The 10,112-nt window shown below is 45.0% G+C and overlaps 1 protein-coding gene across 1 annotated transcript in view; it reads left to right on the top strand.

Annotated features, from left to right (window-relative positions):
- The window catches only part of RYBP (RING1 and YY1 binding protein), a 75,928-nt gene extending 65,890 nt beyond the window's left edge, over positions 1-10,038 (top strand). Inside the window, exons 3-5 of the mRNA XM_007447666.1 lie at positions 8,706-8,882; positions 8,977-9,075; positions 9,515-10,038. Coding sequence (XP_007447728.1) covers positions 8,706-8,882; positions 8,977-9,075; positions 9,515-9,767 — 529 coding nt within the window. The 3' untranslated portion in view covers positions 9,768-10,038. The remainder of the gene's footprint in view (positions 1-8,705; positions 8,883-8,976; positions 9,076-9,514) is intronic.
- The last annotated feature ends 74 nt before the right edge of the window (positions 10,039-10,112 follow it).

Raw genomic sequence — 10,112 nt, 5'->3', positions numbered from 1 at the left:
GGTCACGATCCCGTGTCCCCTGCATCGGCAGGCGGACTCTCAACCACCGCGCCACCAGGGAAGCCCAAGGCATTCTCTTTTAAAAGGAATATCTGCAAAACCAAAATTCTGTCTGAAGTAATGCAGAAAAACTGACAGCTAAGTCAGTGAGGATCCTTAGTGCTGCCTCTGCTACCAGACAGCATGATTAACTTAGGACACTAAGCTACGTGAGGGATTTCTGTCTCTAGAACCATTTCCATAGGGCAGAGCTTAGCAGCTTCTTTTATTTGTAAATATTTCCATTGGCCTCCCTGTGTCTGTGGAAGGGTAGTAGATGCATCTACAGCTGGAAGAGTTAGTGCTTTGAAACGTAGATATTACTTTTAAGGGGAATTATTTTGTGGAATATCTGCATGTTCTGTGTACATGTACTATGACAAGCTAAGAGAACTTTACCTCCTTTAATCTTGATTTCAGCCCTGTTATATTAGGTGTGGTCCCATTTCCATTTTGAGTAACTTACCCAAGCTCAATAGCAGAGTCTGGATAAAGTCCAAAGGCTGTCCTAACTCCAAAGTCCGTACTCTCCCTATTTACCTGTGAAGGTGAGGATGGAGAGGTAAGTGGAATAAAGGGGATGGCTTGACAGTTTTTTCTTTTCTTTTTTTTAATTTGATAGTTGGAGTCCGAATTAAGGGGGAAATTTTAGTTTTCTGGTACAAGGCAGAGTGGTTCTCCTGAGTCAAGGATGTATATTGGCAGCAAAGAGTAACCTAGAAGATGAACTCAGACCCCTTCGGGCCACCCAGTGGCTCATTCTAGAAGATTTGAGAAATTTCATGAAAACAGGTGTTTACATGAGAGGCCAAAGAACTATTTAGGAGAGAAAAGAACAGCAAGAAGAGATACTATTTGGGGAGCAGAGAGAATTTAATAATGCCACGCAGTGTATGATTGTAGCAGTGAAGGTCACAAGGTCATAGAAGTTTCGTATTACCCTGGTGTAGCGTGGCCTGACTCTGTGGCAACAGCAGCTCTGGGGAAGGAAGGCCATGAGTATTCATCTTTCCAAAGCAAAGCCAGCTAGGTCTGAGTAATGTTGAACTGAGCCTAAATCAGCAAGTTGAAAGAGCATCCTGGTCCCTGGGACTGACAACTAGTACAAGGTCTTATGTTTCCTGCGTCAGGGAAGAATTTGACTGGAGCTCTTTTTGGGGTTTCATCCCATAACTGAATAGATGAATATTTGTCCATTGGTCTCTTAAGATCATCAGCCCTTTAAAATAGTGGCAAAGTAAGTGCTAACCTAGAAACTCCCTGGGAACTTATTTACGAAACTAGATTATCTGCCATATTTCCTCATCTGTTATTCTTCACTGGGCTGGATTGACTCACCTGGGTGATTCTTAGTAATAACTGTACTATAACAGTGAATCAAGTATGAAAAGGTACAGAAATTTTCATGAGATTAAAACCCTTTGTTACAAAACTCTCAGCCTAGCATGGTACACCTGAAAGACTACCAGACTAATCGTCTCTGGTGTAGTTGTAAATCCTCTCTCTCTTTTTAAACTGAGAACACTAGTGGTTGTGTAACATACCTTTTAGAGTTGTTGAGGATAAAGTGAGTCAGTAGTTGCTAAAATATAAGTATAGGTGGAGGGGAAAGAGCCCCAAAGTAGCCAAATTACTTCAAATCTGTTCTATCTGTGCATGTCTAGAGTTTAAAAGAAGTCTTGTATCACCCTTTGAGATCTCATGGTCATTGATGTTGGAGCCAGAATCCTGACTTCTGTGTTCACATCATTTCTCCTCTGCTTTATCTTTGGTATGTAACTTACAATGGGTCAGCAGTGGGTGGGTAAAATGAACAGAAAGCGAGTTGCTCTCGTAGGGCCTCTTTTCTGTTGCGCTCACCGAAGCCAGGAGCCAGTAGTGTCTGGTTGGCAGTGTTGCTGGGACAGACCCTGAGTCTTAACGCTTACATGGCCTTGGAGCTAAATACAGGCATTAGCTGGCGTGAAAATGAATTCGCAGCTTCTTTTAACTTGGAATACATATTGTATGCAGACAGAGATCAGATTTATTTACCCTAATTATGGCTTTAACAGGTACTTCTGCAAAGAAAAAAAGTTGTGCAGTTTATAACGCATTTTACACATTTGCCCACCCGCTTCCCTGAGGTTGTATTTACTATTCCCATTTCATTTTCAAGATATTTTAGTCGGTAACGGCCGTGCAGAGTACTCTGCTGTGTTCCCAGCTGGTGTGTATTTGTGTGCGTGCGCGCGCGCGTGTATTGGGGGCTCAGTAATACAGAAGTTCAGTCATTGGTGGGGAGGTAAGATGCATCCTAGTTAGTCCAATGCGCATGTGTAGAATAACCTTTTGAGTGGAGGGATGGGGAAATGGGTCATGTAGAGAAGTCTCCTTTTAATTACAGAGCCTTGATGTGATCTCAAAGACTCGTGGGCTCCTGGTAGAGTGAGCTAAATGGACAGGCATTTTCAGAGTAGCTCAGTCCTGGAAATTGCTAATTTTTCAACCAACAGATTGCCAAGGCAAGGAAGGGCTTGGTGGGGGAGGTAAAGGCGATGGCAGAACTCAAGGGCAGTGTCAGTTAACTTGGCAAAGATGTTTTGTAAGTTGCAGGGTACTTTTTTTTTTTTATTTTTTAATGGATAAGTTGATTGTCTGATTTCAGAGCCCTTAGGGTATTTTAACTGAAAATGGAGTTCCATAAGTGGACAAACACACAAATGTTAGTTTAGGAAGAGCTGGACATAATCAAGGGAAGAAAAAAAAGATTTGTTATTGCTCTTTGTTGCCTGAACTATGAGAAGATGGCTTTGTCGTGTGTCTCTTTGTGGGAGCTGAGATACAGAAAAGCACGTGAGAAATGATCACAGATCTCAGGTTCCCCTGAGCACACAGTGGAGAAGGAAAGTGTTGTATGGGGGAAACATATGGTTTGCCCATGTTCCCCCAGAGCAGTCCAGGAAGATAGCTTGTTTTTTGCTCTCATTTGTGTTCGTGTGTGCTCGAACACTGACAGTTTTCTTTTTCAAAAATTAAGGATGTCCCTAGATAAAGATTTGCTTCACTTTGTGGAATCAGCTCCTCTCTGAAATATTAGCTGTTCAAATGCAAATAAATAGACAAGATTTCCTGATGATGTCTATTACTGAAATGTCACAGCAGATTTTCCTTTGTAAACTCTATTGGAAAAGCAACAATAAAGGTATGAAACAATTTTCAGAAGCCTAAAAATTTTTTATTAAAAAAATACAGTTTTGGAGAAGATAGGAAAAAACTTTTGTTGGCAAACGTACTTATAAAGAAAACCAGGCCCCATGTTATATGCTGTATAGTATTTCTGGTCAAATAGGGCTTTTTGTTTGTCTGTTTTTGTTGGTGGTGATTAATGGGCTTTGAGGTGTAGTCACCAGAAGCAATAAGCCATGTTCTTTGATCTAATGTTTTCCCCTGTATTGGGAAAGCTGTTAATTGCTAGTTTAATATTTGTTAGTTGGGAACCTTAGGTAATTTTGGAGAACCCCAGAGTCTCAGCTCCATATTGAAGAATTGATGTCCTGCAATATGCTGGAAATTCTGCCCATTAAGCGAGCTATATACAGTGTGTTGTATGACACTTAAAAGACTGCATTGAACAGTGTAAATCTGTGGGGAGTAACTATTTCTCACTGATCAGCAGTGTTAAATATCATGATAAGGGTTCATTCCTTACAGGAAATGTTAAAAAGACATTGGAAAACATACTTTGCCATCTCCTCTCCCCGTGCCCTTTTATCTCCCTTTAAGGACAACCAAGTAGTCCTCTTCGTACCCCAGTGAAGATGGTGGGGCTAACGAGAGTGCTGGAATTCTTGGGCAGGTATCTGTTGAAACCGTAGCCTGAGTTGACCTGGGTCTTCCATCCCTAGTACCCTGTGCCCCCTCCCCGCCCCCCGACACACACACACACAGTGGGGAGACTCATTTGAAGTTACTTTCATAAGAGGAGTCTTTGGGAACTTCCCTGGTGGCGCAGTTGTTAAGAATTCACCTGCCAGTGCAGGCAGGGGTCACGGGTTCGATCCCTGGTCCGGGAAGATCCCACACACCACCGAGCAACTAAGCCCGTGCACCACAACTACTGAGCCTGCGCTCTAGAGCCCGTGAGCCACAAGTCCTGAGCCTGTGTGCCGCAACTACTGAAGCCCGCGCGCCTAGAGCCCGTGCTCCGCAACAAGATACACCACTGCAATGAGAAGCCCGCGCACTGCAACAGAGTAGCCCTTGCTCGCCGCAACTAGAGAAAGCCTGCGTGCAGCAACGAAGACCCAACGCAGCCATAAATAAATAAATAAAGAGGAGGCTTTGAAAAGTTCAGGTGGATCTGGGTTAAAAAATCGCAGTTTAGCCACTTACTGTGAACCTTAGACAAGGTTCTTGATCTTTCTGCTTTCAATCTCCTTAATTGGTAAAACAGAGACAATCAGCTGTGCTCTGGAGTATGCTGTGCTGACTCTGGACAGGCTCCGTAGTGTGCCTGTCCTATGTTGGCTGTGAGGTGGTCCTGGCCTGCTGCTCGACGGCAGTTCACAGCATCTAACCTGGAGAGCGCGGCCGGCTGGGGTGCGGCGTGCGTGGCTCTCCGTGGAGGTGGCACGTTTCCATCCTCATGCCGTCAGAGTGCTCCCTACTGGGAATAAGTAGGGGACGGACGGCCAGGAGCTGCCACAGCAGTTCTGGCAGGGTGGCACCTTTGGGGGGTCTCCCACCGATGACCCTGCTCATTTCTTCACCTTCTCCAAAGGTATGCATTGTGTTCAGCAGCAGTGCACCATTTCAAAATGAATTAGGTGCATTTCCCCACCTCACCCCGTTCCCTGATCCGAGAAGGACTGTGGGGTTTGTTGGGGGAACTAGTTTGAAAAAACCACTCTAATAATTAAAATAATAGATTCCCACCTGTTGGTGAGGGTTTTCTGTGGGGAAGGAGCAAGTGATGATGGAAGAATTACTAGGTTGTTATTTGAGGACATTGAGAACACAGACGTACTTGTGAAACAAAACAGGTGCTTTTAGCAGACATCCTGTATTTCTTGGTAATAATCTGATCCCAGTGAGCCTTGGGTCCTTTTCATTTGTGAAGTTTCAGTTTGGTTGCCCATTAGAGAGGAGGCACACTTCTTTCACTATTCTAGTCAGACATCATTTTCTTAGGAACAAGTGAGGACATCCACACGGTTGTGCACACGTGCTGCATTGGAGGAGTTGCAGTTTATGTTACCGTGTGTGTGTGTGTGTGTGTGTGTGTGTGTGTGTGTTTATACATACTGTCCTACAGATGCTGGATTGTGGTGCATGCACTGAAAAATTCTGAGGGTTTTGCTTGCCCTGCTCGTCCGCGGGAGGAGTACGAGACAGGCACCTGGCCTGTTGCCCACGCTTTGCCCATGGCCTCAGCGAGCCGCCTGTGAGGGGATAATCCATCTTGGATCAGCACGGCGTCTGGGTGGTTGAGAGCTGCTTGCAGGTGCATCAGGTGCCTGCCATTAGGGGCTGTTTGTGAGACGAGGGTGACTTCCTTTCCTCTCTGCTCTTCCCTAGCTCTGTTCTGCTGGTAGTGCCAGCTGCTCCCCCAGGCACCACTTCTGATGTCCATCGTTTAAGGATCTCTCCACTGATCTCTCATTCCCATATTCTGCCAATAATCCCCCAGTACCTAGCATCCCTCCCATCTCAGAAGAAAGTCTCTGTTCTTTTCCCAGTGCTTTGCTTTTTTTTTTTTAATTTTTATTTTATTTACTTTTTTAATACAGCAGGTTCTTATTAGTCATCAGTTTTTTACACATCAGTGTATACATGTCAATCCCAATCCCAGCGCTTTCTCTTTTTTTTTTTTTTTTTTTTTTTTTTTTTTTTTTTTTTGCGGTACGCGGGCCTCTCACCGTTGTGGCCTCTCCCGTTGCGGAGCACACGCACCGGACGCGCAGGCTCAGTGGCCATGGCTCACGGGCCCAGCCGCTCCGCGGCATGTGGGATCTTCCCGGACCGGGGCACGAACCCGCGTCCCCTGCATCGGCAGGTGGACTCTCAACCACTGTGCCACCAGGGAAGCCCCCAGCGCTTTTCTCAATTGTATGGTTTCTCTCCTTTGCCCCATGGCTAACCCCTCTCTTCTGCCTGCCTTCAGTCTTTCTCCGTCTTCAGTGTACAACATGATTTAAGCCTCCTGTTCCCAAGGAAATATCCTCAAACCCTGCTGACCCCTCTCTGCAGTGGCAGGGCTGTCCTTTACCTCAGCACCACAGTTCTCAAAAGGGTTCCTGTTGGCCACCTCTAGATTATTCCTCTGACATCCTGTAGTCCCTTCCTCTTTGCAGCCCTGATAGCGTGTGGCTTGCTCTCCTGAAAGTCGGTAGTTGACTTCTTGATCACCAAAGCTTGGGCCCTTTCGTCAGTTCTTATCCTACTTTGTCTTTCTCTGAAATTTTCGTTTATTCTTTATTCATCCAGTAGGTAATTTTATTGGGTACCTGGTACTGTGCTGAATGCCACAGAGAAGGCTGATTAAGACACGGTCATGCCATTCAGGAGTGTACATTTGATTGACAGTTACAGTGCGGCGTGCTGACTGACATCATAGAACTCTGCAGGACATCCTGGAGTGAGACAGGCCCCCCTAACTCAGACTGGGTAGGCCTGGTGATGGGGCCGGGGGTGGTTTCTCTGGGGCAAGCGTCTGGTGTGCCACGTGCCGTTGGTTCTTCTCACTGTTGCAGGTCGTCTTGGACTGATGTCCAGTTGTCTTCTCTTGTCAGACTTCCATGCAGTGAAGTACACATCCTGGCTTAATTGAAATTCTCCCTCGAGGTGTAGTTTTTCATAAAGTTTTATTTATTTAGTTAGTTTTCACTTGGCTGAGTTATTTCATTTTGACACCTGAGTATTGGTTAGTATATGACAGTTTGTTTAAACTCTGATTTAAACTGCTTGGTAGTCCCTGTAGACAGCTGGTCTGTTTGTGTTCCCTGTGAGTACTTGTGAAATAGTTTGTAGTGGTGATTATCTTCTCTGTAAGTATTAACAGATACACTTCCTCTTTGAAAGAGTAGAATGTGTTAGAATGGCTGCTGCTGCCTTTGTTAGAACCTGTGAAAAAAGAATGTTACCTTTCACCTTTCACTTGAGGGGCAGGGGTTTAGAGTATTAAGTACCTTCCTCCCTTTATCTCGGGGCACTTCACATCTTTGAATCCCTTGCTCAGTGGCATGTGAGGCTGCTCGTGGTCCAGCCTGAGGTGACCGTACCCGTTGTGGGCTTCATCGTATGCCGCTGTAACCAAGGCCTGTGTTTGCTGGAGACCGATAGGAAACTTGCTCTGGGATTGCTCCTTTGTTGGTGTGTTTCCTGCAAAGCCACACTGTTGTGGAACCAGCACTGAGACACTCAGAACAAACCCAGTGACTTCCCCTAGCAGGCTGGCCTCGATGAAGTCAAGGAGTAGGTGTCTGTCCCCTCTTTGTCCTATATCTCTTCTTAGCCGCATCACACCTCCTCCCAAGAGGTGCTTCAGTAACTGTGCTTAATTTAGGAGCTAGCGTGTCCTGTACCTAGCAACTCTTTTTGTTTTCTTGAAAAAAAAAAAACGGCAGAATTATTTAAGAAAGAAACTTCTGTTTTGTTTTGTTTTTTGGATTTTTTTCCATTTCCATTCTTCCACCACTGGCTCTCTCATTGATGAGGCAGACCTTGTCTGTCCAGTTATTTTTCTCTGGCCAGTGCCTCCATCGTTGGGAACAGAGGGGGATGTAGGGTCTGAAGGGGATCATTACATCATGGCAGGTGGTTGCTTCACCTCATTAATAACCCACTTAGATATGTGTTTTCTACCTTGTACTTGGAGAATTTATTATATTGTAAATGTCGACCTAGATGCTAACGTCTTTGAAAATTAATATTGTATAGAAATAGCGCCTAGGTTTTCCTTTCTCCCTTTGCCATTTGGGTCCGAACGGTCATGCACTGTGAGAAGCGTGTGGCACCGTTTAGAATTTGTAAACAATAGTGCTAAGAGCCAGTGTCAGTTGGAGACGGGTGCAGACATGATGGTTTATGGCACAATGAATGTATCACTTGTCGAAGATGTTTTTATAGTGACTTTGTCTTCACCCCCTTGGAAGCTCATATGAACCACAGTTACCTTTTATTGCTCGATACGTGTTGTCTGTGCCAGTCACAGAGCATTAGGGGAGCGGACCAAGTCGGAATAATTAGATTGAGGAGTGAGTGTCACACTTCTAATTTCATTCTCTTTTCAAGGGATTACCAGTGTCCATTTAATAAAATGAGATTAACCCTCTGCAGCAGAAGTACTTGAAAGCTGTCAGTCAGTATAATCTTGACAGCTCAAAAGAAGTGGTGTTCTCGGCACTCTTAGAAGCGGCGTCGTGTTTTATTGGCTGAAAGTCTTGACTGCACGGGGATGTGTGTGTTTGTGTGAGCGCACGTGTTTATGTCATTGAAGGTGGATTTGAAAGAGGAAAAGTTTTATGGACTTAACCATACTATCTGGAAATAATAAACACCATATAATTTACTCTGAGTTGCCGGAGACCAGTAATAAAATACCTAAAAATTATGAGACCAAAATTTTAAAATTAAAGAAACAGTTAAAAAGCAAATAATGAGACATCTTTTCTTGAATGTTTTAGAAAACCGCGGATCAACTCTCAGCTGGTGGCCCAGCAGGTGGCCCAACAGTACGCCACTCCCCCACCCCCTAAAAAGGAGAAGAAGGAGAAGGTCGAGAAGCAAGACAAAGAGAAACCCGAGAAAGACAAAGAAATCAGCCCTGGTGTTACCAAGAAGAACGCCAACAAAAAAACGAAGTAAGTTCTTGGGTAACTCAGTACAGTACTCTGTTATTTCGCAGGTGAATCAGAGATGTCTTTTAAACGCCTCTTTTTCTGTCTCCCCATTTAGACCAAAGTCCGATATTCTGAAAGATCCTCCTAGCGAAGCGAACAGTATACAGTCTGCAAATGCTACAACAAAGACCAGTGAAACGAATCACACCTCAAGGTATTTGAAACTAGAGTGAAATACCACGTCGCTGCCCTGATTCACCTGCTCATAATCAAGAGTCAGGGGTGGTTTTGTGCCCGTGGGTTGGTAGGCTAAGAAGGGGTGGGGTGAAGAGCTGGGCCGGGTGGGACTGTTAACTTTCAAAGTACATGCACATAGATATGAGCTGCTTTTATATCACTGAGTCCAAAACAGGAGAAAGATAAATTGATCGTAACTTTGCAGTGGTCCGAAGCTTTGCTAACTGATGGCGGTTTCGTTTCTTGCTGCGCTTAGTCAGCAGGTTTGGTGGTAAGCGCTGGTATCCGTGCTGGCGTTTTAGATTCATTGCCACAGGGACATGCAGTCTGTGTGTGTGGCGGGGTGATGTTGGGCCAGAAGTCCTTTGCATCCGTAGCCGATTTCATGGGTTCTTCCCCTGTGGTGTTGCTTTCAGGCCCCGGCTGAAAAACGTGGACAGGAGCACCGCACAGCAGTTGGCAGTAACTGTGGGCAACGTCACCGTCATTATCACAGACTTTAAGGAAAAGACTCGCTCCTCCTCGACCTCCTCATCCACAGTGACCTCCAGTGCAGGGTCAGAACAGCAGAACCAGAGCAGCTCGGGGTCGGAGAGCACAGACAAGGGTTCCTCCCGTTCCTCCACGCCAAAGGGCGACATGTCAGCAGTAAATGATGAATCTTTCTGAAATTGCACATGGAGTTGTGAAAACTATGAATCAGGGTATGAAATTCACATCCTCCACCTGCCCATGCCGCTTGCACCCCTGGAGAATCTTCTGTGGACATCGACCTCTTAGTGATGCTGCCAGGATAATTTCTGCTTGCCATGGGCATCTGGCCCCCAAGGAATTTCGCACCCTGACGATTACTCTTGACACTTTTATGTATTCCATTGTTTTATATGATTTTCCTAACAATCATTTATAATTGGATGTGCTCCTGAATCTACTTTTTATATAAAAAAAAAAAATCTGCTGTGCACAATTTTCCATGTACATTACAACTGGTTTTCGTTTTTGTTTTGTTGGGGG

Source organism: Lipotes vexillifer, unplaced genomic scaffold (genome assembly GCF_000442215.2).
Source record: "Lipotes vexillifer unplaced genomic scaffold, Lipotes_vexillifer_v1.1 scaffold1008, whole genome shotgun sequence".
Lineage (NCBI taxonomy): Eukaryota > Metazoa > Chordata > Mammalia > Artiodactyla > Lipotidae > Lipotes > Lipotes vexillifer.
The sequence above is the reverse complement of the archived record's forward strand: the minus strand, read 5'-3'. Positions and strand labels throughout refer to the sequence as shown.